This window comes from Crocuta crocuta, unplaced genomic scaffold, assembly GCF_008692635.1.
Source record: "Crocuta crocuta isolate KB4526 unplaced genomic scaffold, BGI_CrCroc_1.0 scaffold139, whole genome shotgun sequence".
NCBI lineage: Eukaryota > Metazoa > Chordata > Mammalia > Carnivora > Hyaenidae > Crocuta > Crocuta crocuta.
This window is the reverse complement of record NW_027533258.1, coordinates 319,560-340,666: the sequence shown is the minus strand read 5'-3', so window position 1 is coordinate 340,666 and position 21,107 is coordinate 319,560. Positions and strand designations below refer to the sequence as shown.

The 21,107-nt window shown below is 39.7% G+C and overlaps 1 protein-coding gene across 2 annotated transcripts in view; it reads left to right on the top strand.

Annotated features, from left to right (window-relative positions):
• The first annotated feature begins 382 nt into the window (after nucleotides 1-382).
• The window catches only part of DHRS7B (dehydrogenase/reductase 7B), a 55,753-nt gene continuing 35,028 nt past the window's right edge, over nucleotides 383-21,107 (top strand). For both annotated transcript variants that reach the window (XM_077746838.1, XM_077746837.1), the window contains exon 1: nucleotides 383-424. In XM_077746838.1, the coding sequence (XP_077602964.1) occupies nucleotides 405-424 (20 nt within the window). In that variant the 5' untranslated portion in view covers nucleotides 383-404. The remainder of the gene's footprint in view (nucleotides 425-21,107) is intronic.

Sequence of the window (21,107 nt, the reverse complement as noted above, 5' to 3'; positions counted from 1 at the left end):
CAAACCTATGTTTTTATCTCTAGCCTTTCCTTTTCCAGTGATCTTTTCATTTCTCTTTGCTGTTTTAATTATGTCTTTATAATTTATAATAAGTCTTGATAACCGTAGCAGATATTCTCCAGTGTCCGGACCACGTCCCCCACCCTCGACCCGAACACGCCAACCGAGAGAGCGCTCGAAACCCAAACCGCGACCTTCCGAATTGCCCTTCAGAAGATGGAAGGAAGGTAATTAGGAGGAGTCAGCCTTTCTGACCTCAGAGTCCTGCGCGTCCTACCTGCGCCTCGAGGGGCGCAACGCGGCACGCATGCGCGGCCTGAAGGCCGGGATTGGACCGAGCCGCACGGGTTGGGCGAGGGAGGTCTCGCGTCACTTCCGAGGCGGGAGGAGGAAGTTGATTGACCATGGTCACTGAGGCGACCAGGTAGGGGCTAGGGAGGAAGCGACCTTGGTGGCGAGGGGCGGAGGGACGCTCCCGGAGCTGAGCGGGCGTGTCCTGACTCGAGTGCTCTCTTGGCCCCTGGTGAGGGGAGGGAAGCGGGTGTGGAGGCCGCGGACCCCGAGGGGCCTCCGGCGGCCCGCCGCCCCTCATTTTGAAGGAAGGCTCAGCGCCAGCATTTACCCTGCGGTTCCGCCTCTGGCGCTTTCCCCAGGGCCGCCGGCGCCTTCGCTGAGGTCCCAGCGGCGGTGTGTGCGGCCGGAAGGGGCTGTGACCGGCCCGGGCTGTGCCGAGCGCCAGCTGTGCGCTCCCAGCTCGGGCCTGTCCCTTTCTCCGAATCCGCATCCGCGGACGTAGGCCGCACAGCGCACGCGTGACCAGGGCTCCAGCGCTGGAGGCTGGTGGCGCTGGCGCCCGGTGTCAGAGACCTGGGGCTAGCAAGAGAGATCCCGTTTTCGCACGGCAGGCGAGAGTATTGACTGTTGGGCGCCCGCAGCAGGGGCTGTTTTATTAGCCTATTCGTCCAGTCCTTGCCGTGACGCTTCTTGCCCGTGCGACTTTGGGCAAATGCCTTAACTCTTGGCGCCTGTGTACTCTGCTGTAATTTTGGGAATAATACGCCCACATTCGTGAGGTTGTTGTAAAACGTAAATGAGATTGCCTGTAGAATGCACCCTCCCCCCCGCCCCCGCAATGTCTGGCACATAGTAGTTACTCAGTAAATGGTACCTGCACAATTCTCCTTTAATTTCCCTTTGGTATAGTGATTTGAGAGTTGAGAAGTTACTTTTGGAGTAACTTCTGGGCTTCATGTACACCGTGTTTGTGAACGAATAATTGATTCTCGTAGTGGAATTGTCAGGAAGTGCTTTTCACGTCTATCCCAAGCTGTATGGACCTAGAGCAGGGGCAGAGTTGGTGGTGAGGAGAACAAAGAGGAAGTCAGTTTCTGCAGAAGTGGCAGGTGGAAAAAGGGATCCTCAGCTGGATGATCCAGAGATACAATGAGTAAAATGGTGGAAATCTTGAGAAGGATAGGGAGGGGAACTAGGTTTTTGAACACCCACCAGAATGTTTTCTCTCTTACTCCTCACCACAAAAGAGCAGAGTGGGTGATATCTTCATGTGCTTTCAGTGGAGTTATGCAACAAAGAAGTGGAGGAGGCAGGCTTTGAGAACTGTGTAAAATCTAGTCATTCTGGTACGGAGGTTGCCTTTGAAGAGGTCCTTATTAAAGAAGTTATTATTAAAAAGGTAATCTGGAGGCTTGTCATAATATAGTTTTATGAACCTACAGAGGTCCCCCAACTTTTTTCCCAAGGTAGTGCTGCTTTTTATTTCTCCTGAGGCTTACGTTAGGAAGGAGTGGAGATGGGAAAAGAAGTCGGGTCATGACTGGGCCTTGGTCGGGGTTGATCAGTAAGACTGAGTGCTCCTTCTTGCCAGGGTTTTCTGAGATGGCATTCTGCCATCCCCCAAAACAATGTGATAAGGCTTCCACATTAACAGTTGACTACAGTTTATGTAGTCCCGATAAGCTTCCTTTAAAAGGAGGCATTATAAAAATGGATATGCACAAATTACGTCTTGTTGAATTTCAAATCTTTTTCAGTAAGCAGAAGACCACCTAATTTGTTTCATTGTTTTCCTTTGCCACATTTAAAGCTTCATTAGAATCATTCCTTTTATTCCTTGGTGGGGATTTCTTTTATTGTAGAAAACACAGTCTTTGGAGAAGAAAACACATTTATACCATTGAAAAGGATCTTTGTTGTAATTTTTTTTCTGGATTGTAGATTGATTAGGAACCTGGTCAACACATTAACACAGTAGTTACCATATGTTAATTTTATGGCATATACTGAGCCATTTACCCAAGAGGGAAGTACTATTTTACTTCCATTTTTACAGAGGAAGAAACTGAGGCTCAGAGAAAGTCAAATGATGTGTCTACATTTGGAGAATCTGAGAACAGAAACAATGTTAAAGGGAGGGTCTCTTAGGATGCCGGACAGCACTGGAACAAAGGGACATTTTCTCATGAAGGCAGTTTCCTACTGGGAGGAAACGGCACTTATCCTCAAGCAAAAGCCTAGTGTTTTATCTGCATGTCCTGGGCCACCGTCAGCACAGCTGGACTGGGTCCTCTAGGCTCTGAAGCCCAGGTCTGGAACGCACTGCCTTGCGGTAATGGATCGCTGATGGGTTTTGCTTTGAAAGGACCTGATGCTGTACACAAGAGTGTGCAAGCCGTATAAATGCATGATCACTCCACATCCAAAAACAGTCTTGGCTTTATAAACAGATCTATTTAGGTTTCTTTTTTACTTAAAACTTTTTTTCTTGATTTTTAAAAATTTTAATTCCAGTACAGTTAACATACAGTGTTGTATTAGTTTCAGGTGTAGATAACGTGATTCAACAATTCTGTATATTACTTGAGGTTCGTAAGATAAATGTACTTTTAATTCCCTTCACCTATTCATACCCCTCCCGCATACACCTCCCCTCTGGTAACCATCTGTTTGTTCTCTATAGAGTCTTTTTTTTTTTTTTTTTTTTTTAGTTTCTCTCTCTCTCTCTTTAAGTTTATTTATTTATTTTGAGAGAGGGAGAGAGCGAGCATGAGCTTGAGAATCCCATTCAGGCTTTGCACTGCCCACACAGAGCTGGACGTGGGGCTTGAACTCACAAACCATGAGACCATGACCTGAGCTAAAACCAAGAGTCAAATGCTTAAATGACTGAGCCACCCGGGGACTCCATTTGTTTGTCTTTTTTGAAACAAACAAAAACTTGGTATTTGTCTTTTTCTGACTTACTTTGCTTAGTATTCTACTCTCTGGCTCCATCCATGTTGTTGCAAACGGCAAGATTTCATTCTTTTTTATGGCTGAATAACACCCCATTGTATATATATACCACATCTTATCCCATCATCTATTGATGGACACTTGGGCTGCTTCCATAATTTGGCTATTGTAAGTAATGTTACAATAAACATAGGGAGGCATATGTCCTTTTGAATTAGTGTTTTTATAGTCTTTGAGTAAATACCCAGTAATGCGATTACTGGATTGTAGGGTTGCTCTATTTTTAATTTTTTGAGGAACCTCCGTACTCTTTTCTACAGTGGCTGCAGTAGCTTGCATTCCTGCCAACAGTGCAAGAGGGTTTTCTTTTTCTTCATATCCTCACCAATACTTGTTTCTTTTGTTTTTGATTTTAGCCATTCTGACAGGTGTGAGTTAACATCTCATTGTAGTTTTGATTTGCATTTCCCTGATGATGAGTGATGTTGAGCATCTTTTCATGAGTCTGTTGGCCATCTGGGTGTCTTTGGAGAAATGTCTGCTCATGTCTTCTGCCCATTCTTTATTTGGGCTATTTGGTTTCCGAGTATTGAGTTTTATAAATTCTTCATATATTTGGATACTGACCCTTTCTCAGATATGTCATTTGCAAATATTTTCTCGCATTCAGTAATGGGTTGACTTTTAGTTGTGTTCTTTCCTTCACGGTGCAGAAGGCTTTTATTTTGATGTAATTACAATAGTTTCTTTTTGCTTTTGTTTCCTTTGCCTCAGAAGATGTATCTTGAAGGAAGTTGCTGCAGCTGGTGTCAGAGAAGTTATTCCCTGTGTTCTCTTCTTCAGAGTTCTTTTGGATAATACCATTCCTATAGTATACTTAAAATATTTCATTCAGAGTTGCAACTATATGTTTGTATAAAGGAGCTGTGTTTGTGTTTTAGTCAAGAGCATGGAATGAATGTACCTTCCCTAACATATGAATTGCTCTTTTCCTCCACTTTTCAAGAATAATAATAGTTAACATTCATTGAGTATTATGTGCCGGAGTTCATACTAAGCATTTTATTAGATTATTCAATTCTCACAATAATCTTATAAAGTAGGAACAGTTATCTTTATTTATAGAGAAAGAAATGGGCTTATAGATGTTAAGAAATTTATACAAAGGCACAGAGCCAGTAAGGGCAGAGCCAATTCAATGTACTCCAAAAACTAGTGCTTATCTATGTATTTCATTCATTCCTTCATTTAGAGGTATTCATTGAACATAGAAACTCTCTACCAGCGATGTGCTAGGTGTTTGGGATATAGTTATGGTCAAAATAGACACAGTCTTGTGGTTGGGTTGCTTATGAGTCTAACAATGGAGACAGAAAGAATTACAAACGAAATATCAATGACAGTTGTAGCACATACTCTGGAGGACGGTAGAGGGTGCTATGAGAATGTATAATGAGGCCATTTGGCAGGAGGAGGGAGTGAGGAGAGACAGGGAAGGTTTTGCTGAGACCTTTAAGGACTGAGTTGAAGTTAAACTGGGCAAAGAGCTACCAGGGAGAGGCAAGGGCATGTGCGAAGCCTCGAGAATAGGAGCAGCTGTGTCTTGTAGTTACTGACAGACCTGTGTGGCCAAAGGATGAATGTTGCCCAAGTCAAACACACAGTGTAAGTAGGGGTCTAACCCTAAGAGCAGTAGTGCTCCCCAGACTTGGGTTATTTATAGTCAGCTCCACAAACCATATCTACTTTCCAGTTCTGATTGGAGTCCAAACTCCTTCTTCAAACGTGTGCTTAGACCTCTGGTTGCCTACAGGATGGAGATTGGGGATGAGAGGAGGGATAAATACCTAAATATGAGATGTGATTGGCATTGGTAATTTGCACTACAAAGCTAAATAGAAACTGAGTGCCAGGGTTTTGTTTCATCATATTGTCTCTGGTTTGCAAAATGATTTAGCAAACATTTTGTAGCTCCACTATGGTCCACACCCTGTGTTAGCAACCTAGGGTACAAATGTATAAGGACAATGTTTTCCTTCACCATGAATAATTTAGTTAATGTTTATTTGCCTTCCATTTAGGATGCTGCAGTTGTTTTATCAACATTATTTTTCAATATACATTTATTTTGCGTATATTATATGCTAGGCACTGTGATAGGGATATAGCATAAACAAATAGTCATAGTCTCAGTCCTCAAGCTCCTGGTTGGGGCTGGAGGGCAGAGAGAGAGAGAGAGAGAGAGAGAGAGAGAGAGAGTCAGGAAGATGAGATTGAAGAGGTGGGCAGGGGTCAGACCACGCAGGCCTCCTAGGTCATACCAAGGATTTAAGGCTTATCCTAAGAATGGTGGGAAGCCATTGAAAATTTTCAGTCATGATAGTACCATCAGTGGGTCTGTGTTATTAAAAAATCACTTTGGCTCCTCAATGGAGGCAAAAGTCGATGGATTTGAGAGCTATTTAAGAAGTAGGATCAATAGCGCGTGATAATATGTTCACTCTGGGGCGAGAAAGGAGAGGGAGCTGTCAGGGCTAATTCTTCATTTTCCAGCTTGTGCTTCTGTGATAGGAAACCCTGGAGGAAGAACATGATATCAGTTTTTGGAAAATATGTCTTTGAAATAATCCAAGTGGAGGTGTCACAGAGGCAGTGATACAGGAGTATCTGGCACTCAGATGACAGGAATGGGCTAAATCCCTAAAAACTCTTGTTAGGGAGTAATTTTTTAAATTCTTGTATTGAGGGAGCCATCAAAGTCAGGAAAGTGGCAGTAAGGTGGCCCAGTAGGGAGTAGAATTTCCACACATTTATGTTGGGGAAAATAAAATCTGCCGACCTAAGAAATGATCTTCACAAATATGTAATGAAAGAAACTAGTTTTATTATTGAATGAGCATTAACCTAGGCTGGGATACATCACAAGGAATCTGCTAATGAGATTACAAAAGCAAAAAAGAAATTCTGCCATTTATAATCATTACATATAAAGTCTCAAGATTAATGGTAATCTTTAAGAAGACTTGACAGCATTTGATGTACATGCTTTCATAATTCATCCTAAGTTCACCTGGTAGTTCTGGTGGTCATCTGTACTAATTAATTGCCTTCATCTGAAGGTAAAGTAAAACATCTTTAATCTCTTTGTGCAGGTAAGAGAGGTGTGTAGGCTAAACTCCTACCCCGACAGGGAGCTGAGGCACTGTCTTCTTTGGTATTTACATTTATTTATTTATTTATTTATTTATTTATTTATTTATTTATTTATTTAACATAATTTGTTGTCAAGGTAACTAACATACAGTGTATACAGTGTGCTTTTGTTTTCAGATGTAGATTCCCGTAATACATCCCTTAACATAAAACACCCAGTGCTCATCCCCACAAGTGCCCTCCTCAATGCCCATCACCCATTTTTCCCTGTCCCCTGCCCCCACCATCAACCCTCAGTTTGTTCTCTGTGTTTTAAGAGTCTCTTATGAGTTTGGCTCCCTCTCTGTTTGAAACTATTTTCCCCCTCCCTTCCTCCATGGTCTTCTGTTAAGTTTCTCAAGATCCACATATGAGTGAAAATATGATATCTGTCTTTCTTTGACTGACTTATTTCACTTAGCATAATACCTTCCAGTTCCATCCATGTTGTTTTTTGCAAATGGCAGGATTTCATTCTTTCTCATTGCCAAGTAGTATTCCATTGTATATATAAACCACATCTTTATCCATTCTCCAGTTGATAGACATTTGGGCTCTTTCCATGGTTTGGCTATTGTTGAAAGTGCTGCTATAAACATTGGGGTACATGTGCCCCTATGAATCAGCACTCCTGTATCCTTTGGATACATTTCTCGTAGTGCTATTGCTGATTTGTAGGGTAGCTCTATTTTTAATTTTTTGAGGAACCTTCACACTTTTCCAGAGTGGCTACACCAGTTTGCATTCCCACCAACAGTGCAAGAGGGTTCCCGTTTCTCTACATCCTCGGCAACATCTGTTGTTTCCTGAGTTGTTAATTTTAGCCACTCTGACCCGTGTGAAATGGTATCTCAGTGTGGTTTTGATTTGTATTTCTCTGATGATGAGTGACGTTGAGCATCTTTTCATGTGTCTGTTGGCCATCTGGATGTCTTCTTTGGAAAAGTGTCTATTCACGTCTTCTGCCCATTTCTTCATTGGATTATTTGTTTTTCAGGTGTTGAATTTGACAAATTCTTTAAAGAGATGGCTTTGGGGTGCCTGGGTGGCTCAGTCACTTAGGTATCTGATTCTTGATTTGGCTCAGGTCATGATCTTATGGTGAGATTGAGCCCCAAGTGAGCCGCATTTTGGGCTCTCTGCTGGCCTGTTTAGTATTCTCCCTCCCTCTCCCCTTCCTTGCTCACACTCTCTCAAACTAAATAAAATAAATAAATAACTAAATAACTAACTAACTAAAATAAATAAATAAATAAAAGAGTTGGCTTCTAGGACTCTCAGAGAAACATTCTTGAGTTCTGCAGCTAGCTTATTTAGCCTTTAAAAAGATTTGCATACTTACCAAAGGGACAGAGGAAAGATTTATAAATCCTAGGTGTTTTTTTTTTTTTTTAAATGCTCTAAGAAAAAAGAGGGAGAAAAAAATGATCTTGTTCCCTTTTGGCAACAAGGAAAGGTCAATTTTAAAAATTTACTTATACTTTTGGTGTAGTAAAATGTTGGAGTGGAGTACACACAGGATGGGGATTATTCTGAAGGTGACTTTTAAGTGAGCTCCATGTAGTTGGGTATAGTTAGGATGCCCTCCAATGGCAATATCCAGCCCATAATTTCTTGTACATTAATTAAAAGAAAAATGTAGATCTGGATCCTGATGGTGTTTACAGCCAAAACTCTTATCACTTCTCCTACCCAGTGTTAAAAAACAAAATTCAAAGAAAGTAAAATTTAAAGATTTTATTAGGTTGGGACGCCTGGGTGGCTCAGTTGGTTGAACATATGACTCTTTATTTCAGCTCAGGTTATGATCCCAGCGTTGTGGGATTGAGCCCCGCATTAGGCTCCACGTTGAGCATGGAACCTGCTTAAGATTCTCTCTCTCCCTCAACCCCTCTGTCCCCTGCTCACTTGTGCTCTCTTCTTTCTTAAATTAAAAAAAAAAAAAAAAGTAAAGGTCTTATTAGCTTTACTCAGTGATTCATGAATCAGGCAGCACTGCATCTAGCAGGCAGAAAGGAGCTCTGCAGAACTGTATGAAAGGAAAAGACATTTTTAAGCAGAGGGGAGTGGGAACAAAGAAGCTATATTAGCAAAAAGTGGATTGGTATTGGCAAGGTCACTTTCCTTTAGGGGAGGCAGGGGTCTGTCAGACAAATTACATCACTAATGTTAACCAGATGATTCCTGATTGGTTTAAGATTCCATTTCTGGCAGAGGCTGACACTGTAATTAAGACTTGGTTTTGATACTGTAGGGCTTGGCTTACATGACTCCATTTTGGGCCTGTTTAACCCCAGTCATCCACATATGATATCTTTCTTTTGTGGATAATGTTATGATCTTAATGCAGAAATGAAATTTCCATTAATCTAACCTGGAAAGCCATAAACATGAGGATGAAAATTGAGATTGAATGGCATGTAAATTTAGCTTAGAAGCTTCTTGCCACCCACCAAGGTAGGAAATTGAATAAATGTTTTTAGATTCTATTTGAGCTCTCTCTCTCATCTTCTTAAGTTCGTGGTAGCCTAAGACTTGGCTACTCATCTGCTTTGTGGAGGGAGAGGTCTGCTGATAGCAGCTGAATTAATGGAACGTTGCTTACAGTAGTTTGAACTTGTTTGCTAAGGTCATGTTTGCACTAGGAACACAAAGGTTTGAAGGGAGAAGTAAGTTTTTCCAGGTTTATGTGAGTAGTCCTTAGCAGTTGTTAAACTGCAGGGTATATTAGGAAACTAGTATTGGTTCAAAATTCTCTGTGAGTATGGTATTATAGCCCAGATTGGCTTAAAACATTTGCTTAACTGAGCCACCCAGGCACCCCAAGATTGGCTTAAAACGTTTGCTAAACTGTATCAAGGAAATTGTACTGAGTTCCTGTTAAGCAGTTAGCTTCTTTACATTCAATTCTTGCATAAAAGCCCTTGTATTTTGTTTGGGTGATTTCAGCTGAGTACAGGGATTTATTCATTTCCTAGACAGTGTTAAAATTCTTTCTGTTTTAGGCTCCAACTAAAAGATTATTAATATTATTATTATTTACACCTTATTTGATGTACTTAACAGTTAATGTGAACTTTAGAGTCTGAATACATGGTTCAGATCTCTATTCTGCCATTTGCTAGTGGTGTGATTTCAAGTGCTTTTCTCATTTAGCAAATGGAAATAGCTATCATATCTACCTCACAGGATTGCTATGAGGATGAAATGAGATCATGGGTATGGAGTATGTGACCCAGTACATTGCAAACACCAAAAAAAGTAATTTTTATTAATAGTTTTCTTCATGCAATAGCCAATTATGGCAACAAGCTAAAAGTTACTTTTTAAAGTAGAATTTGGACATCTGTGTAATATTGTTTCACTCCATTAAAGTTATCATGTGTGTTAGAAACAGTCACAGAAAGGGTAAAAGATTAATTATATTGGATATAGAAATGTACTTGTTTGAGGAGTTGGTATATATAGTAATTTCTACCACATTTTCAAGGGAATGAAGGATTGTGACATTAGATCTTGTAGCATTCTGTAATATGGGTTATGCTTTTTATGCATCTGCAAGCAGCACAGTCCCTCTTTTCCTGTCAGTTTCCAGATCTTTTTTTTTTTTTTAATGTTTTATTTATTGTTGAGAGAGAGAGAGAGACAGCATGAGCAGGGGAGGGTCAGAGAGAGGGAGATACAGAATCGGAAGACGGGCTCCAGGCCCTTAGCTGTCAGCACAGAGTCCAATGCGGGGCTTGAACCCATGAACCATGAGATCATGACCTGAGCTGAAGCAGATGCTCAACTGACTGAGCCCCCCAGGCTGAGCCACCCAGGCGCCCCTTCAGATCTTTATAAAGGGTGTGAGTTTTCCTCTCTTCTCAACCTGGAAATTTACAAATTGTGACAAATAGTGGTTCTCACATACCTGCACATGCACCTCTCAAGGGCCCAATCCAGTAGGTTGCACAAAGTGGTATAGATTTTGCTCTCCACTATCTTCGGGATAGTGACTGGGGCCTGAAGTTCCAGCTCCTGAAAACTAGGAGATAGGAGGACCATGAGGGAGCCCAAGGTGCTACAGGAGTTCCGTTTGCTCATTTCACATATGCTGTCCTTTTGTTCATCATTCATGCAACAGTATTTACTGAACATCCACTTTGTGTCTGGCACAGGAAATATAGAGATGACTCGAGGGGCTTAGGCCACCAGAGAGAGACCACATGTGGACAGATCACGTATAGCCAGGTGTTCCAAGAGCTCTGGCATGAGGCACCAGACAATTCTGGGCTTTCTTCTTCATCTCATTTCATACCTATAGGTTGAGAAACACTCACATGAGGTAAACATGCAACAGCAGAGGATGTTTTTAGCATCTGGGTAAGCAATTCTAATGGACTCCTCTCATCACTTTATAGTGTACAAGGAACGGCTAGCTCTTTCTTTCTTACCTCATAACTATCTTGAGATGTGTGGAGAATGAAGGTTATTTCCTTATTTTATAGGTAGGAGAGCTCGGATCCAAAGGGATTGATACGTTCCATTGTAGAACAGAAAATAAATGGTGGCAACATTTTGACTCCAAATCAGTTGTTCCACCATTGTGATAATTATAGTGATTTGCATTTCATTTGTAATTCTGGGCTGCCTCAGTTTAAGGAATCTAGACTTATGGAAATCCAGGTGTACTAATTCACTCAGATTTAGAAGGTAAATATTTGTATTGCAGAAGGATTTTCCAGCAGAGGGTAGGTATTCTAACTTGTGGTGTCCAGATGGACTCGAGGGGGTTTGTAGATCTCCTGATATCATTTCCACAGTTTACCTGTATAAACTTGTGCTTTAGCAGATTCAACAGTAACGAGGTTTTCAAAGAACTCTATACAGAGAAAAGGTGGAGAATTTTAAAAGTTCAATATATAAATTTAAAAACTATGGGACTTAAATTTTTCTCAGATAATATTTCTTAGTAAATGCTCCAAAAAATGTTAAAAAATAAAATTTAAAAACATTTTTAAAATGTTTATTTGTGAGACAGAGACAGAGTGCAAGCAGGGGAGGGGCATAGAGAGAAAGATACACACACAGAATCCGAAGCAAGTTCCAGACACTGAGCTTTCAACACAAGAGCCCAATACGGGGCTCAAACTCACAAACCGTGAGATTATGACCTGAGCTGAAGTTGGACGCTCAACCGACTGAGCCACCCAGATGCCCCAAAAAATAAAATTTGAATGCAACTTTGTAGGAAACTGTTATGTTCCCTAGTGTGTGGTATGTGTTAGAATATTGTACCGTGTAGAACTCTCTCAGTTAATGAAAAGGGGGATAAAAGAGAAGGTCACGTCATTGTTAATTGGTGGATAAGGAGTGATGAGGAAATTTAAGTAGTTAATTTGGCCACCCATGAGTGCTGGACATAGCAAGGATGATTCATTTATCCATTTTCTTTGTTGGTTCTTTTCACCCTGACATTACCTAGTAGTTTTGTAAGTAGATAACCCAGCAATTGTAGAGATAAGTGCCATCATTTCTGATCCTTCCTGCAACTGTGTGAGGCAGGTATTAGACATATTTTGCAGAGAGGCAGTTGGCAGAAATATTAAGTAACTTGTCTAGAGATACTTACCTAGTTAGTCTGATTATTGGTATTTGAACCTAAGTCTGTCTGTTTCCAAAGACAATTTGCTATATCATATCAATAATTTTAAATCAATATTCACACGTCTCATTTATATCTCAATGGAAAAATGGTAGCTGGAAACTTGATCTTAGGTAAAAATCAAGACAGACTTCTATTTAAAGAGAAAGTAATTGTTGGGAAAAAACCCACTGAATTGTAAGAAACAAAATTTGGTTTTGAAGTGTATTGGAAGGAAGGCTTGGTTGGACAACTGTAGCAACTGACACCAGGCCAAGGATACTGGATAAAGTGAGGAAATGCAAATTCTTACAACAAGAAGCAAATTTCACAGTGGTGTAAACTTGAAATTTATTTTTTTCCCTCAACATTTTAAATTTCACTCGGCCACACATCACATCTTATAAGCCATCTCTTGTGAAAGTTTTTAATTGACAGGCAGTATTTGATTATAAATGCATTCAGATGGGATTATTTGAGAGACATAATTTTCATTTGATTAGGTTTGTGTTATTATCATCAATTTTAATTTCTATCAGTAGAAAAAATTCTATTAAGTCCTTGGGATGGGGTGTGAAGATTTCTGGTATGGTAAAGAGGTTACAAATTTCCCACAAAAACTAACTTTAAACAGGACAAAATTGTCAAAAAGAAGCATTTCAGAGGTCTGGAAATTGACCAAAGACACACCACAGTTTTATGAGTTTTAACTTAAGAAGCTCCACAAAGCTCTCACAGTGAATATTGGAGAAAAATTCCCCTGTGCTTCTGGTATGGGGAGGGAAAAGTAACTTTTTGAAATATGTCAGAGCATTCTGTTCTTAACAAGACCTGCCCTCAGAAGAAACTGTCTTATCTAGAGCATTTACTTAGGGAAAGGGAAATCCTCAATTGCAGCTCCCTGTAGTCATCCTGTCCTATCTAAGGAAGAGGAAGAACCCTGAGAACCACTGATGAAGTTCACAGTTTGGGAGACAGGCTCACCAAAAGACTAGATCTAACCATAGAGCTATAGTATGCTTCCACTGCCTGTACATTTCTCCACGCCTGGTTACTGCAGTTCTTAACCAGCACACCATGTTTGTTTTTCAAGAAAGCATTACAAGGCATACTGAAAGACAACACGGTTTGAAAAAAACTGAGCAGCATTAGAGCTAGAGTCAGATATGGCAGGGACGTTGGAATTATCAGACCGAGAATTTTAAAACTATAAATAATATGCTAAGGACTTTAAAAGAAAAAGTAAGCAACACACAAGGACAGATGGATAATGTAAGCAGAGAGATAGAAAATTTAGGAAAGAATAAAAAAATGCTACAGATAGAAAATATTCTAAGAGATATGAAGACTGTCTTTGATGGGCATGGCTGTGGAAAGAATCTCTGAGCTTAAACATATGACAATGAGAACTTTCAAAACTGAAAAGCAAAAAGACAGGAAAATATACAAGAACTGTGAAACAACTATTAAAGATGTAACATATGCATAATGAGAATACCAGAAGGAAAAGAAAGAGAAAGAATCAGAAGAAATATTTGAAGCAATAAAGATTGAGAACGTTCCCAAATTAATCTGAGACACCAAACCAGAGATCCTGGAATCTTGAAGAACACCAAGTAAGGTAATGCCAAGAAACCTCACAACACCTAGGCATACTATTGTTAGACTTCAGAAAATCAGAGGTAAGAAAAAAAATCTTGGAAGAAGCAAAAAAAAAAAAAAGTTACCTATAGAGGAACAAAGAAATATATCTGATTTTTCCATAGAAACTCTGTAAGCAAAAACAGAATGCTGTGAAATTTTCAGTGTTAAAAGAAAGAAGCTGAGAAATACAGATTTTTAAGTTTTTGTTTATTAAAATGTTTTTTATTTATTATTTTTGAGGGACAGGACAGAGTATGGGTGGGGGATGAGCAGAGAGACAGACAGACAGACAGAATCCGAAGCACGCGCCAGGCTTTGAGCTGTCAGCACAGAGCCTAATGTGGGACTCAAATCCACAAGCTGTGAGATCATGACCTGAACCAAAGTTGGATGCTTAACCAACTGACTACCTGGTGCCCCAAAGTTTTGTTTATTTTTAAAGTAATCTCTGGATCCAACATGGGGGGTCAAACTCACAACACTGAGATCAGGAGTTGCATGTTCCACTGACTGAGCCAGCCAAGGGCCCTACAAGGCCTAGAATTCTATGCCCTTGGAAGATATCTTTCAAAAGTGAAGGTGAAATAGACTTCTCAAACAAAAATTGAGGGAATTTGTTGTCACTAGACTTGCCTTGCAAGAAATGTTAAAAGAAGTTCTTCAGAAAAGGAAAATGGTATGTCAGAAACTCGGGGGCACCTGGGTGGCTCAGTCGGTTAAGCATCTGGCTTTGGCTCAGGTCATGATCTCACGGTTTGTGGGTTTGAGCCCCCACTTTAGGCTGTGTGCTGACAGCTAGCTCAGAGCCTGGAGCCTGCTTCAGATTCTGTGTCTCCCTCTCTCTCTGACCCTCCCCTGCTCACGCTCTTTCTCTCTCTCTCAGAAATAAATAAAATATATTAAAAAAAAAAGAAACTCCCATTTACATCAAAGAAGGGAGAGCATTGGTGAAAATAAAATAAAAGCTTATTTTTCTTATTCTTAATTGACCTCATAGGGAACAGTTTGCTCAAAATAATAGGTAAAATGTATCAATTTGTGTGTGTGTGTGTGTGTGTGTGTGTGTCCTTAAGTATAAGTGAAATGAATGACAGCAATGATAGATGGAAGAAAGGAATTAGGAATATTCTGTTGCTTGCATTATCTGTGAAGTGGTATAGTTTTATTTGAAAGTGGCCTTGGATTAGTTATAAATATATACTGCATTCTGTAGGGCAACCGCTAAAAAAAAGTTTAAAAAGACGTAGAATTGATATTCTAAGAAAGGAGAGAAAATGGCATTATATAAATGCTCAGTTAAAACTCCCAAATGTAGGGGTACATGGGTAGCTCAGTTGGTTAAGTGTCTGACTCTTCATCCCAGCTCAGGTCTTGATCTCAGGGTCATAAGTTCAAGCCCCTCACTTGGCTCTGCACTGGGTGTGAAGCTCACTTAAAACAAAACAAAAACTCCAAAATGTAGAAAAAGTATGGAAGACAAAAAAAAAAAGGAGCAAAGAATGATTACAACAAAGAGAAAACAGTAACAAATATGGTAGATATTAATCTAAATATATCAATAATTACTCTAAATACCAGTGGTCTAAAAAGCAAGACCCAACCATATGTTCCCTACAAGAAACTCATTTTAAATATAAAGACACATATAGGGATGGAGAAAGATATATCATGCTAACTAATCAAAATAAAGCAGGAATAGCTATATTAATTTTAGACAGAATAGACTTCAGGGTAAGGAAAGTGATCAGGAATAAAGAGGGCATTACATAATGATAAAGGGGTCAATACTCTCCAAAGACATAACATTCCTGAATGTGTATGAACCTAACTACAGTGTGTCAAGGTACACAAGGCAAAAACTGATAGAACTCCAAAGATAAATAGATGAATCCATTATTACAATTACATTATTCCATTGTTACAAGATACTTCAATACCTCTCTTATTAAGAAAATTATGATCAATTCTATGCCCACAAATTTGATAACCTAGATGAAATTGACCAATTCTTTGAAAGACACAATCTGTCAAAGGTCATATAAGAGGAAATAGACAATCTGAATAGGCCTTTATCTGTGAAATAAATTGTATTAATAATTAATGTTCCAAAGTAGAAAGCACCAGACCTGAGTGAATTCACAGGTGAATTCTGCTAAACATTTAAGGAAGAAATCATGCCAATTCTCTACAATCTCTTACAGAAGATAGAAGTAGAGGGAATACTTCCTAACTCACTATATATGGCCAAATTACCCTGTTACTGAAACCAGGCAAAGACATTACGAGAAAATAACACTACAGACCAATATCTCTTATGTACATATATGCAAAAATCCTCAACAAAATATTACCAAATTGAATCAAGGATTGTATAAAAAGAATTATACACTCTGACCAAGTGGAATTTACCTCAGCATACAAAGTTAGGTGAACATTCAAAAATCAATTAAATAATCCATCACATTAACAAACTAAAGAAAAATTATGTGATCCTATCAATGGATGCAGAGAAAGCATTTCACAAAATCGAATACATATTCATGATAACAACAACAAAAACAACAACTCAGCAAACTAGGAATAGAAAAGAACTTCATCTTGACTGAGAACATCAAAGCTTCCCTGCTGAGGTCAGGAACAAAGCAATGATGTTCCTTTTCACAACTGCTTTTTAATGTAGTACCAGAAGTCCTAACGCAGTAAGATGAGAAAAGGAAATGAAAAATACACTGAGAAGGAAGAAGTAAAACTCTTTTCTTGCAGATGATATGATTGTCTATGCGGAAAACCCAAAAGAATCAGTAAAAGACAAAAACAAACTGGAACTAGTAAGCAATTATAGTTAGATTAAGAATACAAAGTTAAGGGGCGCCCGGGTGGCTTAGGTGGTTAAGCGTCCGACTTTCGCTCGGGTCATGATCTCGGGGTTCGTGGGTTCAAGCCCCGCATCGGGCTCTGTGCTGACTGCCGGCTCAGAGCCTGGAGCCTGTTTCAGTCTGTGACTGCCTCTCTCTCTGACCCTCCCCTGCTCACGCTGTCTCTCTCTCTCTCTCCTAGAAATAAATAAAACATTTAAAAAAAAAATTAAAAAAAAAAAAGAATACAAAGTTAATATGTAAAAGTCAGCCACTTTCCTGTATACTAGCAATGAACAATGGAATTTGAAACTGAAGACAATATCATTTATGGAAGCATCCTCCCCTTCCCCAAATAAAGTACTTAAGTATAAGTCTAACAAAATATATATGAGATGTATCTGAGGAAAACTACCAAACTCTGATATATGGAATAAAAGAACTAAATGAATAGAGATGTATTCCATGATCACAGATAGAATGACTCAATATTGTCAAGATGTCAGTTCTTCTCAACTTAATCTATGGATTCAACATAATCTCAGTAAAAATCCCAGCAGATTATTTTGTGGATATTGACAAACTGACTCTGAAATTTATATGGAGAGGCAAAAGACCCAGAATAGCCAACTTGATAACTGAAGAACAAAGTTGGAAGATGACATTATGCAACTTCAAGACTGACTATAAAGCTACAGTAATCAAGACAATATGGTATTGGTGAAAGAAGAGACAGGTAGATCAATGGAACAGAATAGAGAGCCCAGAAATGGACCCACAAAAGGTACAGTCAGTTGGTCATTGACAATGGAGCAAAGATAGTTTTTTCAACAAAGGGTGCTGGAACAACTGCACATCCACATGCAAAAAAATGAATCCAGACACAGGCCTTACACCCCACACAAAAATTAACTCAGATGGGGTTATAGACCTAAATGTAAAACACAAAGCAATAAAACTCCTGTAATATAATATTGGAGAAAACTTTGATGACCTGGGGTATAATGATGCCTTTTTAGATACAACACCAAAGGCATAATCCATGAAAGAAATAGTTGAACACCTAGGGCTCCTGGGTGGCTCAGTTCGTTGAGCGCCGACTCTTGATTTCAGCTCCCAGGGTTGTGGGATCCAGCCCTGCGTTGGGCTCTGTGCTGAGCTTAGAGCCTGCTTGAGATTCTCTTTAAAAAAGAAGAAAAAGATAATGTGGACTCCGTTAAAATTAAAAACTGCTCTGGGAAAAACAGTGTCAAGAAAATGAGAGGACAAGCACAGATTGGGAGAAAATATTTGTAAAAGACATATATCTGATCAAGGACTGTTATCCAAAATATACAGAGAACTCTTAAAACTCAATAGTAAGAAAACAAACAGCTCAAAATTTAGGCAAAAGACTGAACAGACCCCTCAGCCAAGAAGATACACGGATGGCAAGTAAACATATGAAAAGATGTTCAATATCATATGCCACTGGAGAATGGCAAAACAACAGTGAGGTATCAGTACACACCTATTAGAATGGCCAACATCCAAAACACTGACACCACCAAATGCTGGTAAGGATATGTAGCAACAGGAACTTCCATTTATTGCTGGCAGGAATGCAAAATGTCACAGCCACTTTGGAAGATAGTTTGATGGTTTTTGTTGTTTTGTTTTGTTTTTGTTTTGTTTTACAAAACTAAACATACTCGGATCCCTGGGCAGCTTCAGTTGGTTGAGTGTCCGACTTTGGCTCAGGTCTTGATTTCCGGGTTAGTGGGTTCAAGCCCTGCGTCAGACTCTATGCTGACAGTTCAGAGCCTGGAGCCCGCTTTGGATTCTGTGTCTCTTTCTATGCCCCTCCACCATTCGTTCTCTCTCTCTCTCTCAAAGCTAAAAAGTTTGAACATAGTTCTACTATATGATTTAGTAATTGCACTCCTTGGTATTTACCCAAGCAAATTGAAAACTTACATCCACACAAAAATCTGCAAACAGATGTTTTTAACATCTTTATTCATAATAGCCATAACCTGGAAGCAACCATGATATCCCGCAGTAGGTTAGTAGATGGATAAGTTGTGGGACATAGGGGTATTGCATACCTTTTGTGGTACAAAAGAATGTTATTCAGTGTGAAGGGGATGTGAGCTACCAAACCATCAGAAGACATGGAGGAACCTAAAATATATATTACTAAGTGAAAGAAGCCACTCTGAAAAGGTTGCATACTATATGATTCCAACTCTGATCTTCTGGAAAAGGCAAAACTGTGGAGACAGTAGAAATATCAATGGTTGCCCCAGGAGTTGGGAGTGGGGGTGGGGGAAAAGAATGAATTAGCAGAGCACAGAGGATATTAAGGCAATGAAACTATTCTGTATGATACAACAATGGTGAACACATGTCATTATACATTTTTCAAAGCCCATAGAATGTGCACCCACAGTGAATGGTAATATAAGCTGATGTGTCCATGTAGTATAAGCTGATGTGTCCATGTAGTAGGTTCATCAATGGTAACAAATTTACCACCATGATGGGGAATGGTGATAGTGGGGGAAGTTGTGCATCTGTGAGGATAAGGGTATAGTTTTGCTGCGAACCTAAAACTGCTTTAAAAAATAAAGTGTATTAATTAAATAATTGAAAAGAGAATGGTAGTCACAGAACAGTGGAGTTACATGTTCAAAGCAAAAACTCACCGCCAAATTCTGTATTAAATTTTATATCTAAAACTATCCTTCAAACATGAAAGTAAAATAAAGATATTCTCATATAAACAAAGACAGAGATAATCTATTGATTACAGACTTATCTTTCAAGATATAGTAAGGCAAGTTCTTTAGGCCAGAAAGATATGACTCCAGACTGTATATTCTCTTTGCAGGTAGAAATAAAGAGCCCTGGAAACGACTAACTTGTGGGTAGCTACAAAAGACTGTACAAATACACTTTCTCTTAACTTTTGTAAAAGTCATAAGATCTTATCAAAGCAGCAATAATTAACACTCTTGGGTTTATCACATGTTTTGATGTAATATGTGTGACAGTAAATTCACAGAGGAGAAGGGTGGTGGCCAGAATGGGGTGTTTGAAATGAAGATTTTAAAGAGTTGCTGCTTGACTATGGTGGTGGCTAAAGTGGGTGGAAGACAAGATAATGGAGGACAGGTCACAGAACTAAGGCATGGATAGGTAGAAGCATGTGTATGTGTGTATATAAAATCTCCAGGAATTATAATGAAGAAGGAGCACCAGGGAAGAGCTAGTTTATGAGGGACAAAGGGGAGAAAACAACCACCCCTGCAGAGGTCTGCAGGGGAATCTGTTCTCGGGAAGAGCCAGTCGTTGCTGGTACAGGAAGGTGAAGGAGCTATTTGGAGTAGAAGATGCAAGAGTTGAAGATGCCAGTGATTTTGCTGATGATTGACCAAGAGGATCACGTGTTTAATATGGGGAGGGGTGGGAGATGGGATCAGAAGGGAGCATGGAGTGGTTTGGGAGCCCAGGGTTGTCTCAACAGGTCTGGGCTTCCGGTGGTGACTGGTGTAAACAGGGATAAAAATTATGATGAGATTAGTCTTAGTGGTTTCTGGGCAGATGGGGGTGGTAAGGTTGGGCATTGGGGTAGGGGTGGGGGTGGAGGGCCTTCCTGGGAGCTTTTTCTGGACCGCTGTTGATGGAATCTAGAAAAGATTCCCATCCCTGTGAATGGAGGTTGGCAGATAGCCCTTGTCACTCCCAGGGTGGCACATCTCTGTTGGTAGACAACTGCAGAGTTCTTCAGGGGCTTCAAACTTCAGTATCTATTAAAATCATCAGAGGGGGACGTCAAGGGTCCAGATTCCCAGGTGTCACCCTTTCTGGTATTACTGATTTCAAAGGTCTATACTGGCTGGGGTCTTAGACCTGGATTTTAACTGGTGCTTCTAATCCATGTAGTGATTATTGGACTACGATGACTAATGTGGCTTGGAGCTAGCTCGTTTGAAAAATACATCAGTAAAAGAAGCCTGGAAAAGTCTGGTGATTTACTCTGTAGTCACTAGTCTCAAATCACAGGAATGGTATAAATCAAGCCCCCACCTCCCATGCTCCCATACATATATGCTACTGTAACTTTACTTTGACCGGTTTGTTCCTTTTGATGTTCTAGTTGATGGTATTTAGTAGCTAATTTTATTTTGCAAAGTTGATACTTTCAGCGCAGCTAATTATTCGGTTTTCCAACCTCATTCTGGCATTTCTTGACTTATAAATTTGACTTTAAAACTTGTTTTCACCTCATACTATGGCTAAGCTTATTAGTGCTTATAGCATCCGGGGAAAAAAAAGCTTCATTACATAACAGCATATATTTAAATGCAGCTTAAAAGATAGCCCTTACACTGTTACACACTCTGACAACAAATACGGTGAACGTGTGAAAGATGTTGTCAATCTGAAGTATTTTTTCTTTTAATATAGACTCTGGAATTTGCCAAATATTTTTTAAGCCGAAAAAGGCTCTGAGAAAGAAATAAGGGGAAAAAATTGTTTGGGGGGGGGGGAGG